General features: G+C 41.5%; 1 protein-coding gene across 1 annotated transcript in view; it reads right to left on the bottom strand.

Moving 5' to 3' along the window:
• RASGEF1B (RasGEF domain family member 1B) overlaps window positions 1-24,626 on the bottom strand; it is a 567,483-nt gene extending 542,857 nt beyond the window's left edge. Inside the window, exon 1 of the mRNA XM_059922778.1 lies at window positions 24,446-24,626. Coding sequence (XP_059778761.1) covers window positions 24,446-24,514 — 69 coding nt within the window. The 5' untranslated portion in view covers window positions 24,515-24,626. The remainder of the gene's footprint in view (window positions 1-24,445) is intronic.
• Window positions 24,627-24,882: the final 256 nt, after the last annotated feature.

Below are 24,882 nucleotides of genomic sequence, written 5' to 3'. Positions count from 1 at the left end.
GATTGAACTCAGGCCCTCACCAGTGAAAGCATTGAGTCCTAACCCCTGAACCACCAGGGAATTCCCTACTTCAATTTTTTTTTAAAGAATATTACAACCAAAAAAAAATAGAAAAAAAAAGAGTAAATAGTATGCACTTGCATAATACAATAAATATATAGGTTTAACTTAAGGGATGTTTCTGCTATTTTCCCTATAGATACATTTGGAAGACAAAATGTCTGAATTGCTCTAAAAATTTCCCCATATTCTAAATAGAATACAAGTAATCTTATTAATTTTTCAAAGGAGGTATCAAAACCGATTTCAAATGTTTCCAAAGGACAGTCAAACCAAGATAAAAATAAAGAGAAAAATAAAATTAGCAATCCAATGTGCAAGAACAAACTAAGTAGCATCTCAAACTATTAGGAAGGGAAATAAAACCTTTACCAGATAAAATTCTTCTAAGCATCATTTATAAGGGTGGCTCATGTTTTATCTCAGAATTTTTACCTAGAAGCCTCAGGATTTATTCTTCTATACCTTGTTACCTTTCCCAAATGTTTTTTTAAAACCATGAGTGGACACTGAATTTAAATAGTTAGTCCTAAGATAATGAGGTAGTTGTTCATATTTGGAAAGTACTCCAAAGTCACTCAGAATTTTAAGAAGGCTTTCAAAATACTCAAATGTGGGAAATGATTCAAAAGTTTTTTAAATTTCTTTTTCCAAAAGGATTTATAGCCCTCACCAATAGAGTTGTTACAAGCTGATGAAATCTCATCACTGCACCCCCAACAAGGAAAAAAAACTCTCCATATAATTTCCTGTGTCCAAAGAGTTAATGAAGACTCATAATTAAGAAACTGCTTTTTCAACCTGAACCCTAGAGTTTTGTGCATTTAACACTACTGGGGTCCTCTAGGTTTGAAGCCAGGTTTGCCAACCTGGCATAGTAGGAAAAAACACATGGATTCTTGTCCTGATCAGCCATTACAAATGATAATAGATTAGGTAAGTGAGTTTGCTTCTCTATAATTCTGCATTGAAAATGGGGGCATTAGTCTGGAAATTTCTCATGTTGCCATAATTTTATAACTATATCTAAGACAGTAGGCTTTCAGCACCATGGACAGTCACAAGGAGGAAAAGGACACTGACTCAAGCAGAAAAACCAAGTGTTGTTTTAGAAGCCATTGTAGCAAAAGTTCACAGTTTTACTACTTCAGGTTAATGTGGTACTTATGATAATAAGAAAATTTTTCCATTTTCATTTTTTGTAACCACCTTTCAAAAATTATGAACATCTTGGAATATAACACAATTTGTGAAGAAAATCTCTGTATCTATGAAGTGTTCCAATGAATAGTAATTGAAGATTTATACAGGAAATGCCTCAAAATATGTAAATATACACACAAAAATTAATGAAAAAGTGAATTAAAAGTACATTAAATTTTATGCTCTTCAATTGAATATTGGTAACTTGAAAATAATGAAGTTTCAACTGTATCAACTAAACATGTCAGACACATACAAATATTGTTAATCAACTTAAACAGTGTTAAAGTTGTTATCATAACATGTCTTAGAATTTACCATCAAAGTCATCCTAAAATATTTTAGGGTCCAGTGCCTTCCCCAAAGATGGCAAAATCACATTCTAACATTGCTTTCTATCCACCTCAATATTTAAAAGCAAATGAAGTCAGGTTAAAAGAAAGTCAAATCTTTGAGCTTTCAAGGCCAAAGCGAAAGGAGAAAGGGGTTCATCAAAAAAGTATCTTATATCCTTAAGTATGTACATTCATAGAGTCTAATATTTTCCAAGTCTCCTTGGTGATGGGGAAAGAGGAAGGTCTGTGGAAAAGGTATGGTGTGGTTTTATGAATTTATTCATTTGTTTATTAATTCTACAAGTCTACACTAGGAAATACTGCCATGTGATGGGAATCTAACAGTGAACAAATAAACATGGCTCTTCTCTCTGTCTAGTATTGGGCTTCTTGCTAGGACAGTAACTCCACATTTGTTGCAGTGTGGAATGAAGAGAGTGAATTTGGAGATAGCAAGAAAGCCTGCTGTACCTCTTCTAAGGAACAGCTTACTATTCTCACTGTACAAAAGAGAAAGACAGAAAAAAAGGGGAAAGGGGGGGAGTTAACTGTGCATTTTCACAAGTGGAAGTTCTTACCATTTTAGAAAGAAGAAAGGAAGAAGGAAAAAGAGACAGATATGCATACGGAAACTCCCCCAACTCACAGATATAGCCCGATCTGAGGCCTGCAACCTGTCAGATTCACATTCCTCCACCTTGGGGTCAAATGAGGAAGAGAAGTAATTTGATAGGATGAGCAATAAGGTAACATTGAATACTCACCCCAGACGACTATGGCATAACTTTCTATTTAACTTTCTTTTTGGAGGAAATGTCATTATCAAAATACAATTTTTACATATGGATAAGCGTACAGATGACTGTCATCTTTTCAACAGATCTGTTTCTCTGAAGCCTCCACCATTCAAAAGATAATTAAGCCAACCATTTTTTTAAAAAAAGGACCCATTTATGATGTTTTAAAGGGAATGACATATATTTGCATCACACGGGGCAAAACTGGTAGTTCAAAATTCTAAACTATGCATGTAATATGGTTATGTGCAGCATTATCCAAAAAAGCAGAATTAAAGCAAAGACCATCCTAGCACATTACAAAGGTACAAGGAAAAATAACACATCTAGTTGATGTGAGTCACTGTTTTTATGGATCAAAGCCCAAAAACTGAAGCCAACAAACCGCTTATATTTATTAATTTTCAAGGTTTTATATATAAGAAAATTGATGGTGTTTCATAGTAAAATTGATTTAAATCAACCTATTATTGATTTGTTTACCTAAACAGTTTCATCCTTTAATTTTTTAAAAAGATAATATTGAATTAACAATCCAATTTTTCTATATGCAAACCTAAATAGAAAAAAAAAAAACATACTCACACACAATGTATAGCAAAGTAATACTCCCACTGTGTAAGCCATCTAGCCTAGCAATTATGAACTGGATAAAACAACAGACTAGACTGAACTCCCTTTCTTATTCCTGAAATACTACAAAAACATCTATCATGATTTCATTTATTTATTTACCAAACATTTACTAAGTAATTATCATTTTCCTTGCCCACTATGCAAAGAGGTAGAAGAGACTATGAAAGAAATATAAGTTTTCACCCTTGACATCAGGGGCTTACACTTTAATTGAAGGGGTTATCTTGCAGGTCTTCCTAACAGTTGACTTAAGCAGGAATTTTATCCTGTTTGTTTTCCAGTTGGGACATAATCTCTATCCCATGTAACAGCATTAGGCTGTTATTATCTTAAGGGCAGAAACATTGATACCTTCCATATAACAACTACACCAATTCTCAGGGTACACACACCACATACACAATAGAAAATCAAACATTTTTCTATTGTATGACAGTGTATGAGAGACCAGTTCCCCCCAAACTCTTTTAATAATGAACTACATTCAGAGATTAGGATTGTTTCCTGAGCGTTTTAATAATCCATCACTCAACACAAGTATAAATTATAGTTTCTGAAACTAAAAGTACTATACAGCAAAAAAATTCCCTTATGAATAGACCAATTCTAAAACAGTATTAACATCTTCATAACATTGTTCTATTTAGCTAAACTGATATGACAGATGAATTATTGCAAACTGAAATTCTTCGCTTGCACTTAATTTCCTGTTTAAAAACAAATCAAAACCCACAACACTATGCTCAAGTACACTTCTAGTTCATTACAAGCTGACCAATTAAAGTCAAATCCATGTATTCTGCTTAATGGAAACTAAATTTAACTGTTTTCCACAATTTGGAGCAGTAAAACAACCAGTAGCCTTACAGTCACAAAAGATGGTTCAAGACCCAGCTTTGCCACATACTAATCAGCTAATCTAGGGCAACTCATCTAACTTCTTGTCACTTCAGATTTCTCACCTGCAAGTTGAGAAGTTGCGATGCAATGCATTCAGCTTCCCACTCCATCTCTAAAGGCTCTGCTCTTTTAAGACTCTGGCATTTACTGAAGCTCTAATAACATCTCATTCGACCCAAATGACATTCCATATAACTACAGTCACAACCAACACAAGCCACGTCTTTATTTGTCATTCTTGTGAATCCACCCACTTTCACCTGAATATGTAGAAAGCTACACAGCATTTTTATGAATTGGCAGAATGTTTTACAAACCAGTAATTCAGACTGTCACTTTGACCTTTCAAGAGGAAGTTGCTATTGTTCCTCTATCATTCAGGGTTCTTGTAGGAAACAGATGACATACTCAAATTGAGTAATTTAAGGAGAGTTAAGTAAAATTCAGAGATGCAAGAACGGTGTAAGAAAAACCACAAGGCATGGTACAATGTCTTGAGACTAGTAACATACCCAGTTACCCCCCTTAAAGTGGTAAGAAAAGGGAGAGTTGCAGGAAGCTAGAGACAGGGTATGTGGAGAGGACCATCTTACAGGAGCTGTGATCTTAGGTACAGGGACAACCAGCTCAAGGTGACCTTGCAACTGGAGACTCAGGGTAATAAACATCTTGCCCTCACAATGTCCACTCCCTCTAATTTGTAACCAATGCTCCCCACTGGCCAAACTCAATTAGATGCTGAGACCAAGAGAACTCTGTGGTTGTATCTCATACAGGTTGACTTCCTGGAGTACACAGTGAAGAAAGATGAAGAACTAAACATGCAAAGGGAAATAGATCTAACACAATCCTCTTTCCTCTAAGAAGGCTAGATTCTTAGAGAGTTACACTAGTCCTGTCTTTGCCTGAAGCTTCTGTAGTGGTGTCATGAGTACAAACTACTGTCTAGTGATTGCACGAAATGTGCTGGATCCCTTCCAAATCCTGACATGTATTTAACATTCAGATAATCTTTATTCTATTTTTTTTAACATCTTTATTGGAGTATAATTGCTTTACAATGGTGTGTTTCTGCTGTATAACAAAGTGAATCAGCTATATATATATATATATATATATATATATATATATATATATATATACATCTGTATATCTCCACCCTTTTGCGTCTCCCTCCCACTCTCCCTATCCCACCCCTCTAGGTGGACAAAAAGCACCGAGTTGATCTCCCTGTGCTACACAGCAGCTTCCAACTAGCTATCTATTTTACATTTGGTAGTGTATATATGTCAATGCCACTCACTCACTTCATCCCAGCTTACCCTTCCCCCTCCCTGTGTCAAGTCCATGCTCTATGCCTGCGTCTTTATTCCTGTCCTGCCCATACGTTCGTCGGAACCAATTTTTTTTTTTTTTTAGATTCCATATATATGTGTTAGAATACGGTATTTGTTTTTCCCCTTCTGACTTACTTCTCTCTGTATGACAGACTCCAGGTCCATCCACCTCGCTACAAATAACTCAATTTCATTTCTTTTTATGGCTGAGTAATATTCCATTGTATATATGTGCCACATCTTCTTTATCCATTCGTCTGTCAACGGACACTTAGGTTGCTTCCATGTCCTGGCTATTGTAAATAGAGCTGCAATGAACATTGTGGTACATGACTCTTTTTGAATTATGGTTTCTCAGGGTATATGTCCAGTAGTGGGATTGCTGAGTCGTATGGCAGTTCTATTTTTAATTTTTTGAGGAACCTCCATACTGTTCTCCATAGTGGCTGTATCAATTTACATTCCCACCAACAGTGCAAGAGGGTTCCCTTTTCTCCACACCCTCTCCAGCATTTATTGTTTGTAGAGTTTTTGATGATGGCCATTCTGACTCATGGGAGGTGATACCTCATTGTAGTTTTGATTTGCATTTCTCTAATGATTAGTGATGTTGAGCATCCTTTCATGTGTTTGCTGGCAATCTGTATATCTTCTTTGGAGAAAAGTCTATTTAGGTCTTCTGCCCATCTTTGGATTGAGTTGTTTGTTTTTTTGATATTGAGCCGCATGAGCTGCTTGCAAATTTTGGAGATTAATCCTTTGTCAGTTGCTTCATTTGGAAATATTTTCTCCCATTCTGAGGGTTGTCTTTTCGTCTTGTTCATGGTTTCCTGTGCTATGCAAAAGCTTTTAAGTTTCGTTAGGTCCCATTTCTTTATTTTTCTTTTTCCATTTCTCTAGGAAGTGGGTCAAAAAGGATCTTGCTGTGATATATGTCATGGAGTGTTCTGCCTATGTTTTCCTCTAAGAGTTTGATAGTGTCTGGCCTTACATTTAGGTCTCTAATCCATTTGGAGATTTTTTTGTGTGTATGGTGTTAGAGAGTGTTCTAATTTCATTCATTTACATGTAGCTGTCCAGTTTTCCTAGCACCACTTATTGAAGAGGCTCTGCTTTCTCCATTGTATATTCTTGCATCCTTTATCAAAGATAAGGTGACCATATGTGCATGGGTTTATCTCTGGGCTTTCTATCCTGTTCCATTGATCTATATTTCTGTTTTTGTGCCAGTACCATACTGTCTTGACTACTGTACCTTTGTAGTATAGTCTGAAGTCAGGGAGCCTCATTCCTCCAGCTCCATTGTTCTTTCTCAAGATTGCTTTGGCTATTCGGGGTCTTTTGTGTCTCCATACAAATTTTAAGATTTTTTTGTTCTAGTTCTGTAAAAAATGCCATTGGTCGTTTGATAGGGATTGCATTGAATCTGTACATTGCTTTGGGTAGTATAGTCACTTTCACAATGTTGATTCTTCCAATCCAAGAACATGGTATATCTCTCCATCTGTTTGTATCATCCTTAATTTCTTTCATCAGTGTCTTATAGTTTTCTGTGTACAGATCTTTTGTATCCTTAGGTAGGTTTATTCCTAGGTATTTTATTCTTTTTGTTGAAATGGTAAATGGGAGTGTTTCCATAATTTCTCTTTCAGATTTTTCATCATTAGTGTATAGGAATGCAAGAGATGTCTGTGCATTAATTTTGTATCCTGCTACTTTACCAAATTCATTGATTAGCTCTAGTAGTTTTCTGGTAGCATCTTTAGGATTCTCTATGTATAGTATCATGTCATCTGCAAATAGTCACAGTTTTACTTCTTCTTTTCCAATTTGGATTCCTTTTATTTCTTTTTCTTCTTTGATTGCTGTGGCTAAAACTTCCCAAACTATGTTGAATAACAGTGGTGAGAGTGGACAACCTAGCCTTGTACCTGATCTTAGAGGAAATGGTTTCAGTTTTTCACCACTGAGAACAATGTTGGCTGTGGGTTTGTCATATATGGTCTTTACTATGTTGAGGTAAGTTCCCTCTATGCCTACTTTCTTGAGGGTTTTCATCATAAATGGGTGTTAAATTTTATGGGAAACTTTTTCTGCATCTATTGAGATGATGATATGGTTTTTCTCCTTCAATTTGTTAATATGGTGTGTCACATTGATTGATTTGCATATATTGAAGAATCCTTGCATTCCTGGGATAAACCCAACTTGATCATGGTGTATGATCCTTTTAATGTACTGTTGGTAGTATTTTGTTGAGGATTTTTGCATCTATGTTCATCAGTGATATTGGACTGTAGTTTTCTTTCTTTGTGGCATCTTTGTCTGGTTTTGGTATCAGGGTGATGGTGGCCTCGTAGAATGAGTTTGGGAGTGTTCCTCCCTCTGTTATATTTTGGAAGAGTTTGAAAAAGATAGGTGTTAGCTCTTCTCTAAATGTTTCATAGAATTCACCTGTGAAGCCATCCGGTCCTGGGCTTCTGTTTGTTGGAACATTTTTAATCACAGTCTCAATTTCAGTGCTTGTGATTGGTCTCTTTATATTTTCTATTTCTTCCTGGTTCAGTCTCAGAAGGTTGTGCTTTTCTAAGAATTTGTCCATTTCTTCCAGGTTATCCATTTTATTGACATATAGTTTCTTGTAGTAATCTATCATGATCCTTTGTATTTCTGCAATGTCAGTTGTTACTTCTCCTTTTTCATTTCTAATTCTATTGATTTGAGTCTTCTTCCTTTTTTTCTTGATGAGTCTGGCTAATGGTTTATCAATTTTGTTTATCTTCTCAAAGAACCAGCTTTTAGTTTTATTGATCTTTGGTATCGTTTTCTTCATTTCTTTTTCATTTATTTCTGATCTGATCTTTATGATTTCTTTCCTTCTGCTAATTTTGGGAGTTTTTTGTTCTTCTTTCTCTCACTGCTTTAGGTGTAAGTTCAGGTTGTTTATTTGAGATGTTGCTTGTTTCTTGAGGTAGGAATGTATTGCTATGAACTTCCCTCTTAGAACTGCTTTTGCTGCACCCCATAGGTTTTGGGTCGTTGTGTTTTCATTGTCATTTGTTTCTAGGTATTTTTTGATTTCCTCTTTGATTTCTTCAGTGATCTCTTGGTTATTTAGTAGTGTATTGTTTAGCCTCCATATGTTTGTGTTTTTTACAGATTTTTTCCTGTAATTGATATCTACTCTCATAGCGTTGTGGTCAGAAAAGATACTTGATATGACTTCAATTTTCTTAAATTAACAAGGCTTGATTTGTGACCCAAGGTATGATCTATCCTGGAGAATGTACCATGAGCACTTGAGAAGAAAGTATATTGTGTTGCTTTTGGATGGAATGTCCTATAAATATCAATTAAGTGCATCTTGTTTATTGTATCATTTAAAGCTTGTGTTTCCTTATTTATTTTCATTTTGGATGATCTGTCCATTGGTGAAAGTGGGGTGTTAAAGTCCCCTACTGTGATTGTGTGACTGTCAATTTCCGCTTTTATGGCTGTTAGCACTTGCCTTATGTATTGAGGTGCTCCTATGTTGGCTGCATATATATTTATAATTGTTATATCTTCTTCTTGGATTGATCCCTTGATCATTATGTAGTGTCTTTCTTTGTCTCTTGTAATAGTCTTTTTGTTTTAAAATCTATTTTGTTTGATATGAGAATTGCTACTCCAGCTTTCTTTTGATTTCCATTTGCATGGAATGTCTTTTTCCATCCCCTCACTTTCAGTCTGTATGTGTCCCTAGGTCTGAAGTGGGTGTCTTGTAGACAGCATATATACAGGTCTTGTTTTTGTATCCATTCAGGCAGACTATGGCTTTTGGTTGGAGCATTTAATCCATTTACATTTAAGGTAGTTATCGATATGTATGTTCCTATTACCATTTTCTTAATTGTTTTGGGTTTGTTACTGTAGGTCTTTTCCTTCTCTTGTGTTTCCTGCCTAGAGAAGTTCCTTTAGCATTTGTTGTAGAGCTGGCTTGGTGGTGCTGAATTCTCTTAGCTTTTGCTTGTCTGTAAACATTTTCATTTCTCTGTCAAATCTGAATGAGATCCTCGCTGGGTAGAGTAATCTTGGTTGTAGGTTTTTCCCTTTCATCACTTTAAATATGTCCTGCCACTCCCTTCTGGCTTGCAGAGTTTCTGTTGAAAGATCAGCTATAAACCTTATGGGGATTCCCTTGTATGTTAATTGTTGTTTTTCCCTTGCTGCTTTTAATATTTTTTCTTTCTATTTAATTTTTGATAGTTTGATTAATATGTGTCTTGCCGTGTTTCTCCTTGGATTTATCCTGTATGGGACTCTCTGCACTTCCTGGACTTGATTGACTATTTCCTTACCCATATTAGGGAAGTTTTCAACTATAATCTCTTCAAATATTTTCTCAGTCCCTTTTTTTTTCTCTTCTTCTTCTGGGACCCCTATAATTCGAATGTTGGTGCATTTAGTGTTGTCCCAGAAGTCTCTGAGATTGTCCTAAATTCTTTTCATTCTTTTTTCTTTATTCTGCTCTGTGGTAGTTATTTCCACTATTTTATCTTCCAGGTCACTTTTCTGTTCTTCTGCCTCAGTTATTCTGCTATTGATTCCTTCTAGAGAATTTTAAATTTTATTTATTTTGTTTTCATCATTGTTTGTTTGCTCTTTAGTTCTTCTAGGTCCTTGTTAAACGTTTCTTGTATTTTCTCCATTCTATTTGCAAGATTTTGGATCATCTTTACTATCATTACTCTGAATTCTTTTTGAGGTAGACTGCCTATTTCCTCTTCATTTGTTTGGTCTGGTGGGTTTTTACTTTGCTCCTTCATCTGCTACGTATTTCTCTGTCTTCTCATTTTGCTTAACTTACTGTGTTTGGGGTCTCCTTCGTGCAGGCTACAGGTTTGTAGTTCCTGTTGTTTTTAGTGTCTGCCCCCAGTGGCTAAGGGTGGTTCAGTGGGTTGTGCAGGCTTCCTGGTGGAGGGGACTGGTGCCTGTGTTCTGGTGGATGAGGCTGGATCTTGTCTTTCTGGTGGGCAGGACCGTATCCGGTGGTGTGTTTGGGGGTTTCTGTGACATTATTATGATTTTAGGCAGCCTCTCTGCTAATGGGTGGGGTTGTGCTCCTGTGTTGCTAGTTGTTTGGCCTAGGGTGTCCAGCACTGGAGCTTGCTTGTCATTGAGTGGAGCTGGGTCTTATCGTTGAGATGAAGATATCTGGGAGACCTCTCGTTGATTGATATTACGTGGGGCCAGGAGGTCTCTGGTGGACCAATGTCCTGAACTCGGCTCTCCCACCTCAGAGGCTCAGGCCTGACACCTGGCGAGAGCACCAAGTCCCTGTCAGCCACACGGCTCAGAGTGAAAGGGAGAAAAAGACGAAAGAAAACATAAAAATAAATAAAATAAAAGTTATTAAAATAAAAATTTTTAAATATATTATTAAAATTAAAAGAAAAAAAAAGGAAGAGAGCGACGAAACTAATAAACAAATCCACCAATGATAACAAGCACTAAAAACTATACTAAGATAAACATAAAAATCAGAAAGTAGTCAGTCACGTACAGCAAACCCCAAGTATACATTTGCTCCCAAAGTCCACCTCCTCAATTTGGGATGGTTCGTTGTCTATTCAGGTATTCCACAGATGCAGGGTGCATCAAGTTGACTGTGGAGATTTAATCCGCTGCTCCTGAGGCTGCTGGGAGAAATTTCCCTTTCTTTTCTTTGTTCGCACAGCTCCTGGGGTTCATCTTTGGATTTGGACCCGTCTCTGCGTGTAGGTCGCCTGAGGGCATCTGTTCCCCGCCCAGACAGAACGGGGTTAAAGGAGCAGCTGCTTCGGGGGCTCTGGCTCACTCAGGCCGGGGGAAGGGAGGGGTACGGATGCGAGGCGAGCCTGGGGTGGCAGAGGCCGGCGTGACGTTGCAGCAGCCCGAGGCGCACTGTGCGTTGTCCTGGGGAGGTTGTCCCTGGATCACGGGACCCTGGCAGTGGCGGGCTGCACCGGCTCCCGGGAGGGGAGGTGTGGATAGTGACCTGTGCTCACACACAGGCTTCTTGGTGGCGGCAGCAGCAGCCTTAGTGTCTCATGCCCGTCTGTGGGGTCCACGCTGATAGCCGCGGCTCGCGCCCGTCTCTGGAGCTCGTTTAAGTGGCGTTCTGAATCCCCTCTCCTCGCGCCCCAGGAAAAAAAGAGGCAAGAAAAAGTCTCTTGCCTCTTCGGCAGCTCCAGACTTTTTCCTGGACTCCCTCCCGGCTAGCTGTGGTGCACTAGCCCCCTTCAGGCTGTGTTCACGCCGCCAACCCCAGTCCTCTCCCTGCGATCCGACCGAAGCCCGAGCCTCAGCTCCCAGCCCCCGCCCACCCCAGCGGGTGAGCAGACGAGCCTCTCGGGCTGGTGAGTGTTGGTTGGCGCCGAGCCTCTGTGTGGGAATCTCTCCGCTTTGCCCTCCGCACCCCTGTGGCTGCGCTCCCCTCCGTGGCTCTGAAGCTTCCCCCCTCTGCCACCCACAGTCTCCGCCCACGAAGGGGCTTCTAGTGTGTGGAAACCTTTCCTCCTTCACAGCTCCCTCCCGCTGGTGCAAGTCCCGTCCCTATTCTTTTGTCTCTGTTTTTTCTTTTTTCTTTTGCCCTACCCAAGTACTTGGGGAGTTTCTTGCCTTTTGGGAGGTGTGAGGTCTTCTGCCAGCGTTCAGTAGGTGTTCTGTAGGAGTTGTTCCACACGTAGATGTATTTTTGATGTATTTGTGGGGAGGAACGTGATCTCCATGTCTTACTCCTCCGCCATCTTGAAGGTCCTCCTGTTTTGGTGAATTCTAAAGAACTGTTATTATTGGCTATGATCCGTCAACTCTGCTAAGTGAGGGAATATTTCTTAGTCATTCTAACCCACAGCAGTTCCAAATCAAAGATGTAACTCAAGGCAAGCCAAGGGAAGTCTATTTATGCAGAAGTATTCACACATAAGGGAAGTCCACACATGTGCAGAGAGCGGGAGCTGCGTTAGCTAGGAACCCCAGAGTTTCCACCCAGCTGCTTGGACATCCAAACCTGGCACTGAGCAAATGGGCTCCTAAAAATCACAGTAGGCATCGGGGTACTCACTCAGCCATCTGACTCACTCATAGCATCTGGGCACAAGAAAATTCTATTTCCCAAATCCCTCTTCCCTGTCCCCATCTTCCCCAGCCACACATACGAACAATCTGGACAGTCCATAAGGTAGAGGATAATTTTAGGGGCTTCCCTAGGGCCTGGCTGGATGCTTTCCAATCATTTCTTTCTGGCTTGTGAAATCAGATGCACTATTTCTTTATACATGAGCAAAAATGAAATCAGTTTCTATTTGCAGAGTGAGATGGAAAAAATGAAAATTGCACACAGCTATGTCACAGATTCTCAGAAAGGACTTCCCTAAGCCTGAGGAGAGAAAGGAGGCAAAAGAGAAACTCAAAAGGAGAGGAAGTTCAGTTTGTTAACCCCTGAGAAGTGTCCCATGAGCTTGGCCTCACGTACATAAGCACATTTAAGGTTTTGGAGCAAAGTTGGTTAATAAAATCAGAGACATTTCTGGATTCATTTTAACCACTGATCATGATGTTGTTTAATCATCTTGGCCATTCCAGGAGCAAATAAATCACTGTGTGTCTGTGTCTCTCTGTCTGTGTGTGGCTCTGTATGTGCATCTGACCTCTCCCACACCACTCCACTTTCTCTTAACAGACACAGAATACACGTTAACACATATGTAATTTGGTTAAAATAAACGTCAAGAATAAGCTTGTTGGGCCAAAAAAAAATGGCTTGGGGGATTAGATTTCGCAAAAGGCCTACCCTGATTCAAGAATGGAATAGGGGGCTTCCCTGGTGGCGCAGTGGTTGAGAATCTGCCTGCCAATGCAGGGGACACGGGTTCGAGCCCTGGTCTGGGAAGATCCCACATGCCACGGAGCAGCTGGGCCCGTGAGCCACAACTACTGAGCCTGCGCATCTGGAGCCTGTGCTCCTCAACAAGAGAGGCCGCGATAGTGAGAGGCCCGCACACTGCGATGAAGAATGGCCCCCGCTTGCCACAACTGGAGAAAGCCCTCGCACAGAAATGAAGACCCAACACAGCATAAATAAATAAATAAATAAATAAAATTTATAAAAAAAAAAAAAAAGAATGGAATAGGAAAGAAGGAAATTGACAAGATTATTTGGGCCAGTTTTATGTACCCAAATGTGGTTACAAATGAAGTCACCTTATCACTTACACCCAAATTTTGCTAGCCACGTAACCCCACCCCAACCCTGAGCACGTCAGATTCTCTTGCAAGGATCCCTTCATCCTTTGGTATCGGTAGGTGTCCTCTGGGGGAAATTACATCATGTGAGCTCTCAAACCAGTCCAGGCAGCCATTGGACCATGCTGGCTCCAGGTTGCCTGTATGTCTGTACTGCTCCTGCCACAAACTACTCACTGCCCCTCTGCCAGACTATCAGTGCTCCCCTTGCATTGAAAAGGATCCCTCCTCTGAATTCTGCTTTCTGAATTGGCACGACAGCAAGACTGCTTAGGTCATCGTATGTCAGGCTCTTTTTTCTGGCACAGGGTAGCTAGACACAAGGGACAAAAGGAGTAGGGGGTGAGTTCAAACAGCAGCCACTATGTTTCTTCCATCTGTAGTCCTATACTCTCAGACCCTCTTTCTGAGTCTGGTCCAACAGTCCCTCCTTGCAATTAGCCTTCTGTCACTGATATCTACATTCCTCCCCCTATGTTGATAGAATTTCGTTCATAAACCTAGTTCAAGTTTACTTCTCAAAAAGTGCATTATTCTGGAAGTAAATCTCTGGATACAAAGAGATTCCAGGAGCTATTGCACAAGGGTTAAAGCTCTAGTTGTAAATTATGACTGCTTCATATTTCTTTCTCGACCTTTCAGACAGAAGCATTTCTATTCTTTACCATTCATACCATCCCCAACAGTCCACTTGCCAGCAGGTTCCTGCATGCCCAGCATGCCAAGTATACACCTTATGTTCCCGTCCTCTTTGTTACAGTACCGGTGATGGCAATTCACATTTGTATAATGCTTGACATTCCATAAAGGACTTTCACATCTATTACCACACTAGAGCCTCACATCATTTCTGTGAATAAAGCAAATTGAATATTGATACTTGCATTTTAGAGCTATGAAAACTGACAGTCAGAGAGGTAAGGAGATTTCCTCCAGTTGCACTCAGCCAGTGAGGAGATGAGCCAGCCTCGGAATCCAGATCTTAAGACTCCGGGTGCAGGTTCTTTGCAATTCATAAAGCTGCCATTCTTTAGTTCTCAGCCCCATGTGCCTCTCTGTAGGTACCCTCACTTGACTTTCAACCAAATTCAAATAATCTCCATGAAAGTAAATTCCCATGCTTTCAGCCATCCAACAGAGTTTTCCAGGGAAGCAGGGCATCATTACTCCCTCTTTCCCACTGGAAATATGATGAGGAAGCCCACTGGGTAAGTGTCCTTTGGAGCACATTAATTTTGGAATAATCTAACCTGACTTTAAGCCAGACTTCTCCACCAACAGCATGGAACATAAAAGTCTGATGAATAAAATCTTGACTTACGGCATGGTTTTGCTTCACTTGACCTATTTTGAGGATACATGTTTTGCAAACCAAGTGAAAACTTAAAATTACCCTGTGTTTAATTACATTGCAATCTATGGTTGAATTTCATTTAAATGGCATTTACAATTGGCACATTTTTCAAGTACTGCTTCTGCCACAGTTGCATGTAAAAATACATGATCATCATTCATACAACTGCAGCCTAAGTTAACATCAACAAACATCCCATAGATTGGGGGACAAAGTCACTAAAGGACAATGGCTGTCACATTTCCATGAAATACAATTTAACATATCCAGAAATAAATTGGTTCCCAGATTTTGATAAAACAGCATGTGGCATGTTTTCAAAATTGCTAAGCATTGATTGAGCACCTATGTTGTGCTCAGCACTGTGGAGAATTCAGAAAAGCATAAGATGTGTTGTAAGATAGTCAAAGAAGAGGGAATACTCAGGGTATGGGGATCAAGGTGAGAATATATGTTATAATAACTATTATTATTATTATTATTATTATTATTTACTATGTGTCCATTACTGCATGCCAGATACTATGCTAAGTATTTTATTTGAATTATCTTATTTAATCCTCATAACAACTCAATAAGATAGGTACTATTATTATTTTAATTTTACAGAAAATAAAAGTGAGACACAAGGAAGTAATTTACTTATTAAGGTCACATACACAATGGAATATTACTCATCCATAAAAAAGAATGAAATAATGCCATTTGCAGCAACATGGCTGGGCCTAGAGATGATCATACTAAGTGAAGCAGGTCAGACAAAGACAAATATTATATAATATTGCTTATATGTAGAATCTAAAAAAAATGACACAAATGAACTTATTTACAAAACAGAAAGAGACTCACAGACATAGAAACAAACTAATGGTTATCAAAGGGGAAAGAGGGGGAGGGATAAATTAGGAGTTTGGGATTAAAATATACAGACCACTATATATAAAATAGATAACCAACAAGGACCAACTGTACAGCACAAGGAAATATACTCAATATCTCGTAATACCCTATAATGGAAAAGAATCTTAAAAGAATATATATATTCTTATATGTGTGTCACGGAATCACTGAATCACTTTGCTGTACACCTGAAACTAACTCAACATTGTAAATCAACTATATTTCAATAAAAAAATTTTTTTAAAAGGTCACATAGTTAAGAAGCAGGGGAATCAGGATTGGAAGTCAAGTATTTGATTTCCCAGCCTGTGTACACTTAGCCTCTTTGCTTTATTTGGTTAAGGCTCCATGAAGGACTGGGTCTTTACTATGGCTCGGAAAATTAGATAGTGTTTAGGTAGGAAGAATGGAAAGAATGAGGATAGGCTGTCATATTGCAGGATAGACAAAGAGCATAAACAAAGGCCCAGGGCAAGAATTTGTATTTGACATGTGAGTATCCCTGAAGGAAATCAATGGCAGGAAGTAAAGCCGGGTAGGCAGAGTGAGACACTTAACTGAATACCTTACATATAACCTAGGCGGAATTTAGAGACTTGAGCCTTTGGAAGTAGAAGGTCATGTAGACTCTTCTGTAGGAAAGAGACAATGAAAAGGCACCATGGTATACCAGCTGCATATTCAGGAAAAGTGGAGAGGAGGGAGACTTCAGGGGAGCAAACCAATTAGTGGCTTATCTTGAAATCCCCTACAGGGACTTCCCTGGTGGTCCAGTGGTTAAGACTCCACGCTCCCAATGCAGGGGGCCCAGGTTCGATCCCTTGCCAGGGAACTAGATCCCACGTCAGGGAACTAGATCCCACATGCCACAACTAAGCCCGCATGCCGCAACTAAAAGATCCCACATGCCTCAACTAAAAAGATCTTGCACGTGGCAACGAAGATCCCGCATGCCACAACTAAGACCCGGAGCAGCGAAATAAATAAATATATATTAAAAAAAAAAAAAAATCCCCTACAGACCCTACTAGTCCTTGGTCACAGCATATACTCAATAAATGTCAGATCAGTGGATGACGACTAGTAGGGATAAAAAGAAAGGTACAAATCTAAGACGAAATCTGCAGGAGTCACTGACAGACTGTTCACAAAGGAAAAAGAAAAGAGAGTAAGCAAGGTGACACCAAAGTGCTACGCTGGGTAAGAAGAAGACATGGGGTGCTTTTGGCTGACGACGGAGTTGGAAAGGAAAAGTGGGTTTCAGGTGGGCAGCAGGGAGGATGATAAGTCCTCCATTTTGGTTTGAAAATGTAGAGGTTTGAAAGGGACATTAGAATACTGTTAATAAACTATAGATACTTGGAGAAATAGGCCTAGAACACATTTAAGACTCTCCAAGGGTGGGAAGCACAGTCCGTACTCATCACAAAATTCAAATTAAAGTTATGCTTTTATTCATTGGCCACTTCAATACGCGAATCTAAGCAGGTAGAACTTCCTTAATATAAACATCACTACTAGACCTATTGTATCTTCTCAAAGATTCAGAAAGTAGAAATACATAATATATAAGAACATCGTGACAAATTGAAAAGACCTAAGCAAAAGGAAGTAAACCAAAGAGTTAAGCTCCTAGCCATGCTCCCTATGACATGCAACCAGCACTGGTAATTTAACAGATGTGAAACACCAGCCTTTCCTTATCAAAATACAAAAAGGAAAAAAATCACGCAACGGTTTCTCAGCAAGAAGCCATTAGACAGATGTAATCATAATGGGACCAAATATTCCTATAAATGAAATGCGTGCATTTTGGACCACATGCAGAGTTTAAAAGCAGCTAACACAAAAGGTAAGTAGAGTTGTCTGTGTGTATACAATGGCTCAGATGTGGTACAGCCATCCAATTGGCCCTCAAACCAACTGAATGGTGAATTTACAGGACAAACTCAGTATGCATTAGCTTAAAATTCAAATGACCCTCATAGAAATCACAGCTGTGGCAACAGGAGCTATTATTCTCAAAGTAAACTTCTCCTTTATGATCATCTACCAACCTCCAATCACTGAAGCTATAGCCACACTCATCCAAACTATTGGCCTTCAAAACAGCCGGACCACATGGTTCTTCCTTTAGATGCTTGAAGTGATCAGAATGACCAAGTGGGTGAGAGTGTGCAAGATTCATTTAAACGGGCAAAGGAGCTCATTGTAATGGATGAAATCAAGGTCTTCACCAGGCAAATTAGAGGGAAAAAAACTGCTTCAAAGTACAACTTCCTTCAAGAGAGAAGGGATGGAGTCAATTAAAATATATAACTAGAAAGTTCCATAAAATGTAGCCTGGGGAGTCAATCCAACCAGTGGAGCACATTTGCTGTTAGCGGATGCAAAGAGAGAAATAAATTAAAATTTGAGTATAGTGTTCAAAATAAAAAACCATGTCATAAAATATGATCAGGTAACATACCAAACCTTTCACCGAATTTAGAGGCAGGATATTCATCAAAAGTCATTCGGTAAGTTAATTGTTTGAAACTCAGAAAACATTTTCTCCCCAAAAATAATGTTATGCATGGTGACTGGCTTCCCAAGATAGGCCACAAAAATCTCCTAATGGATAGTGTAATAAGGTGTAAGTATAGTACTGGGATAATGAAGTAATACTAATTGTTCTATAAAAATAGAATCTTACCATCCTCCATAGCAGTGCTTTTCAAATTATGAGTCACAACTCGTGAACTCGATCCAGTGAGTCTTTCCCAGTTTAATTCTTAATAGAATGTAATAAATGTAATGGAAGGGAAAGAACAAAATCGTAAAGCTCAGAGTACATCCCTGTCATAAGGAAAAGTATTATTCTTGAAACTTAACTTCAGTGGTATAGGTATAAATAGCTCTGTGCATTCAGGATTGCTATGTAAAATATATTTCTGACTGCGGGTCGCAGTCAAAACAGGTTGAGTGTCTCTTAGCAAGGCTTCCACGGGGCATCCAGCACAAAGCTGGCATTTCACAACATTTGTTAAAGGAATGAATGATTGAATGGCCCAGTGAACACATGAAGAATGAATAAACAGAATGCCAGTAATAGACCTCTCTCAGTCACAGCCCTGGCACTTGCAGTAGAAAGCTTCCTCACTCCAACATTTCCATGCTAGGGAGGCAGTGGGGACAGTTGCCCAGCTGGAATTCCATATAGATGGTACTGTTGGCCTGGGACAGGATCTCTGACACAGAAGGGGCTTTGAAGAGGGAAGGATGGGGAAAAGACTTCCACAATTGAATGGGATTGGACTCTAGACAGGGTTGCCAGATTTAGCAAATAAACACCCAGGATGCTGGTTAAATCTGAACTTCAGATAATCAACAAATAATTTAAGGGCAAAGAAAATCATGAACCTTCAAGGTTAAAAGATCAATTCAACCCATCAGACATTTATCTGATGCAAAACTGTGTGCAAAATCCTCTGCTAGGTGCTGTGGAAGGAAAAAGTACTTAGTTCTAAAGGCTGAAGAGGTCAGAGACACCCAGGCAAGAACCTCAGCAAGTACCATATATTGAGCATTATTCTAAGTACTTTCCAGGCATTAACTCATTTGACCCTCACCGCCCTGCATTCAGCACTGCTGTTAGCCCCACTGAAGATAGAAAACTGAAAGAAGCTACAAGAGAAAGTTGTCCAAGGTCTCACAGATACAAGCACAAATAACATTCAGTGGGCTCGTGTAGAGGGCTGGATGTTGTCCAAGAGGTGGATCTGGAGTGAGATTGGAGCTGAACCTTGAAGAAAGGGGAAACATCAATAAGTGGATATTAAGGGAAGAATATTCCAAGCAGAGGAACAGCTTGGAGGTGAGAGGATATGGTCAAGAAATGGGAATAGACTAAATTTGTTGGAATGGTAGAAGGATAATAGGAAGAAGGTATGAGTGAACAAGGAAATTAGGTAGGAACACACTATCGAGGGGAATTGCATACCCTGACGAATCTGCTTGCAGATCCATCAAAGAATTTGGGGTATATAAATGGGCACTGTGCTGACTTGGGCTATTAAGGAAGATGACTTTGGCAATAGCCCAAAAGACAAAGTGGATGAGACAGAGATCAGAGGCCAGGAAAAGGTTAGGTAAACCAGTACAGCTGGCTGGCAAAGCATGTGGAATCAGAATCCAGGATTTATCTCCCAGATTAGACCCTCAGTAGGTAAGTGACCTTGGACAATTCATGTAATGACTCTGAGATTTGGCTTCCTCACTTCTTAAACAGGGGAGACAACACGACTTCCCTCGTGATATTACAGGGGAATAAGACAGGACACCATACAGGAAATGCTCCATAAATGGATGCTATCTGTAAAGCGTCACAGCGATTGAACTCGAATCTTTCCCTTAACAATTCTTCTGAGTTCAATCAGCCTTGGATTGAACATTTCCAAGAGTAAGGTACTCATGCCATCCCAATGGTAACATAATGGGAGTGAAAGAATGAAAGAAAGAATGTGGAGAAATGAGGGTTTGCCTTTCCTACTTCTAAAGAGAAAGAGTGTATCTAGAAATGAAGCCGAGGAAGAAAATAAAAAATAAAACAAAGCAAAAAAACTAAGTACTGAGTAACTATAGTTGAAGGAGGGAGGGGAACCTTGAGATCCTCACTCTAGCACATATTACTAGAGTGACCTGAAGCAAATTACGTAAACTCTCTAAACCTTAATTTTCTCATCTGTAAAACGTGGTTGTTAACACCTAAACTGTGAAGCTATTGAGAGGAGAGCTGATATCACGTATATTATGCCCTTAGAACAATGTCTGGCCCAGAGTAGGCAATAAATGATAGTTATTATGTATTACGTAAAAACGTAAATAAAACTATAGTTACAGTTAGGCAGCAATACTGGTGGAGACAGAAAAGAGAATGTGGAAATAAGTAGAATGTACATGAGGTGTGACAATTCTAGAGACCACATCCATGACAGTGGCATGGAACTGACAGCCCTTTTCTGTGGAGCCAGATGTGTTCTGCCCAACGGATGTGGCTCCTGAAAGGTGCCCCACTAGGTTAGATGGTGTAGGATGGCAGGATTAAGGAGGCACGTTTGCAGACTAAGGGAAGAGGGCTCTGGGAGGAGAGAAAGCCATCACCTCTGACTATTTGATTCTCTTGACACTACCTGTCCTGGAACCAGCCCCCATCACTGACTAGCCCTGAGGCACAAAGCAAAGTAACACTGAGGCTGGAGGTGGGTGGCAGGTTCATAATACGTCAGAACTTAAAGGGGAAGGAATGGATGCCAGGGCCAGACATCCATCCATCCAAGCATACAGGACACATATAGGTAGGACCTGCTGGGTCTGAAACCACCTACCCGTGTGCTTAGCATGTCTTACCTTTCTAGACGTCAGAATACACAGCAAGCCCACTCTTTCTGCGGGACCTCTGCCTTGCTGCAGTGCAAACATTATTCCAAACATCTAGCCCAGTGCTCAGGATGCTGCTGTGGCTGGGGGTAAACTTATCATCCTTTGCTTTTTTCTTGAAATTTTAAAATTGTTTCTCAGGGGCTTCCCTGGTGGCGCAGTGGTTAAGAATCTGCCTGCCAATTCAGGGGACACGGGTTTGAGCCCTGGTCTGGGAAGATCCCACATGCCGCGGAGCAACTAAGCCCGTGCGCCACAACTACTGAGCCTGTGCTCTAGAGCCCGTGAGCCACAACTACTGAGCCTGCGTGCCACAACTACTGAAGCCCGCACGCCTAGAGTCCATGCTCCGCAACGAGAAGCCACCGCAATAAGAAGCCTACACACCTCAACGAAGAGTAGCCCCCACTCACCACAGCTAGAGAAAGCCTGCACGCAGCAACGAAGACCCAATGCAGCCAAAAATAATTAAATAAAATAAATAAATTTATTTAAAAAAAACTGTTTCTCAAAGACTTGGTTTGTAAACTTAAATACTAATAAAAAGGTTAACAAAATGATCATGGAGACACTCTGTGTTTCAAATGCACACCATCTGTCCTTAGCCTCTGAAGATGACACAGCAGGATACGCACTGGCATTGTCTTTCAACCACAGTGACTTTTTGCTCCCATGTTCTCCATAGCCTGTCACCCATTCTCCCTTGTCAGACAACTGCAAACACACCGGAGGTCCTGTCGGGACTCAGTACTCTTTCAGGCAGAATCTCCTCTGTGCAAACCTACTTGGCCTGTGTAGGAAGAAACTGCATTCTGGCCACCTCCTAACCAAAATGAAACCAAAGGCCATGCATCATGAAAACATCCATCTCTGCTCTTGATCTCCCTGAAACTAAAGGTAACCTCCAAAGTTAGGATCAGAGCATTCGGTGGAAATGAAAAGCTGCCTAAAATTTTCTCATATCCTAGCACTACTTTCACTTTTAGAAAAGGAATATTTAGAAAGGCTTAAGAATCTCTTTCTTACACATTTCTCTCCCTCCCAGATGTCAAGAGCTCTCAACAACTGCCTCTTCATTTATGACTAAGAGTGTGCTGAAGGGGTTGTTGCCTGAGACGAAAGCATCCTTGAAACACATTCCTGACTTAGTTATTCATCTCTTTGGGGGCACAGATTTTCCGCCAAAGGTAGGAAAGGGATGATCACTTAACTCCTCCAGCAGCACTGATCAAAAGTGATACCGGGGTGAAGTGTTTGGGGTTAATTCAGCCAGCACTGCATCAATCACCTGTGGAAAGCAGAGAGCAGATGTCACAGTAGCTCCTGCCTCTAGATGGTTAGAAAATAACACAAAGCAAGAAACAAGGAGTTACCAAGGACTGAGGGAATTCCCTCTCCCTAGAGCTCTTCAAAGACAAAACAGCCACTCATTTTCTTAACTATCTAAATAGGTCTCTGACTAGTTTTTGAGGCCCCTTCCTCCCAGCCATGATTGGGAGTCAATTATTCTAAGAAATCAAGGTGGGGCATCTATTGGCTGGAGGATACAACAGGGAGGAATATACAGCCAAAGGCATCCCATAGAACTGAAATCGCTTGGCATGGGTTCTGGTAATTTCAGAACAAAAATCCAAATACAAGTGAAGAGAAAAGCAATTTAAAAGGAGTACGTCCAGTCTCCAGAACGACCCCCAAATGCTGCCTAACATTTATGTCACAGAGAAGCAAGTGGGCAGAGATGCCACATGCCGAAGGAGACAGTTAATTTTAGCTGCAGGCCTGGAATACTTTACTTCTCCGGGCTCTTCATTATTTTTGAGATTTCGGGCTACCAAGTACCCAGGTATTTCAGTCTGGTTTCTGCCAGTCTGCTCTCATTTTCCCAGCTCCTCTTCATCACCTACTATTGGGACCTCCCTGTTTCAAAACTGTCTTGTCACACAGCAGAGATTCTGGCTTGAACAACCTGAGCTCCAAAGTCAAAGGAAGGTGACCAAAGGACCTCAGAGGGTAAGAATACCTAGAGCTGCCAGAGGCGAGAATGGAGTCAGGAGCAGCCAGGGAAGAGACTAAGAGCTTGAATCTGGAAGAGTTGGCTTGTTGAAGGACAAGCTCCTGCATCACGAGAGAAGAGACCGAATTCTGCTTCTCTCTGGCCAGTCAGGAAACTGAGGCCAGAGGGCTGCAGCAGCTCCCAAGCAGCCTGAGGCTGGCAGGGAAAGTTGTCCGGGGCCTCGAACGCAGCGAGGAGAGGCCACACAGGCACACGCTGCAGCTCTCGCCAGCCTGGCCGCAGCCAACTTCCCCTGGCCCAGGCCTAGCTGTCCGGCAGCCTGTTGGGGGAGGGCAGGAGTAGACGGAGACAAAGGACACACACTGTTCCCACTGTAGAGGTGGGGGGGGGTGGGGGAGGGGGTAGGTGGGGGGGTGGGGGAGGGGGTAGGCGGGGGGGGGGCTGTGCACCGTGTGACGCAGGTCCCTACTGAGCGGCCGCTATAGGTTTCCTGTAAAACAGTTTATGCCACCACTGGCCCCAGGAGGAGAGGCAAGCCGGCCTTCCCATAAACGACTCCTTGCAGACATGCTTACAGCAGCGTCACTGCCTCTTCAGACAGGTGAGCAGTTAGATGTACCTGCCTTCAGAACTGCGATTTGCTCACCTGATTTGGTAAATCCCATTTTAACCCTTCTCGTCCCCAGTGGATCTCACTCCCGAAGGAAGAAATGAGTTAAGTTCAGTGGAGTTTGCGGTGTGCTGGCGGCTGGGGGAGGGGAGTAGAGGAGGCGGCAAGGTGGAAGCCTTCTGACCTGAAGATTGCACGTACTGGGTTTGTTTTGTTTTGTTTTGCTTTTGTTTTTTGTTGTTGTTGTTGTTGTTGTTTTTCAGACGAAAAAGGGAAAAGGAAGAAACAAAGTAGGCAGCAAAGAGGGACTACAGGATCCCGCTCATTTTCAGACATTCCTGGCCTTTTAGGTAAAGAGCAACTACTAAAACTCGATTGACAGAAAACGTGTTCGCCTGTCAACTAGGGAAGGGAAAAAAAAAAGATTCACTGAGGTCCAGAGGAGCTAGATTTCAGGCTCCCGGGTTTCCGGCCTCCCCCTGGCCATCCTCCCCGCCCCACCCCAGACCTGCAGGTGGAAACCAGGCAAGTGAGACGGTCCAGGGCCCCCGGTCAGGGCTCGCCCGCCGCCGCCGCCGACTGCCGTCGCTGCGGGGACACACCCTCCACCTACCTCACACATGGGAGAGGCGCCCTTGCTCGGCAACGTGCAGCCCAGGAGCTTGGCGAGAAACTTTGCCATATACGAGCAGTGAGGCAGGGGCTCTCCCGAGGCGCCGGATCCGTCCTTTCCCGGCGCGAGAGCCCAGGCGCCGAGGTCTCGCCCGCAGCCGGCCGGCCAGCGCGCCCCGGGGCTGGGGGCTGCCGGCAGCCGAGCCGGGCGGGGGCGCGGCGGGGGCGAGCTCGCCTGCTGCCCTGCCGCCGCCGCCCGGAGCGCGGGCTGCGAGCGCGCGCGGCCGGGTCCGCCGCTCCAGCCTCCCGCGCCGCGGGAGCGGGGCGCTGCCGTCTGCGCTAGCCTTTCCCGCTGAATGTCACTGTCACCAGAGTAAAGGGAAGGGCCCCGCCGAGGGGGTGACGGGAGGGCCAACGCGCCGCAGAACTGGCGTCGCG

Source organism: Balaenoptera ricei, chromosome 5, assembly GCF_028023285.1.
Source record: "Balaenoptera ricei isolate mBalRic1 chromosome 5, mBalRic1.hap2, whole genome shotgun sequence".
Lineage (NCBI taxonomy): Eukaryota > Metazoa > Chordata > Mammalia > Artiodactyla > Balaenopteridae > Balaenoptera > Balaenoptera ricei.
This window is presented reverse-complemented; position numbering and strand designations above follow the sequence as displayed.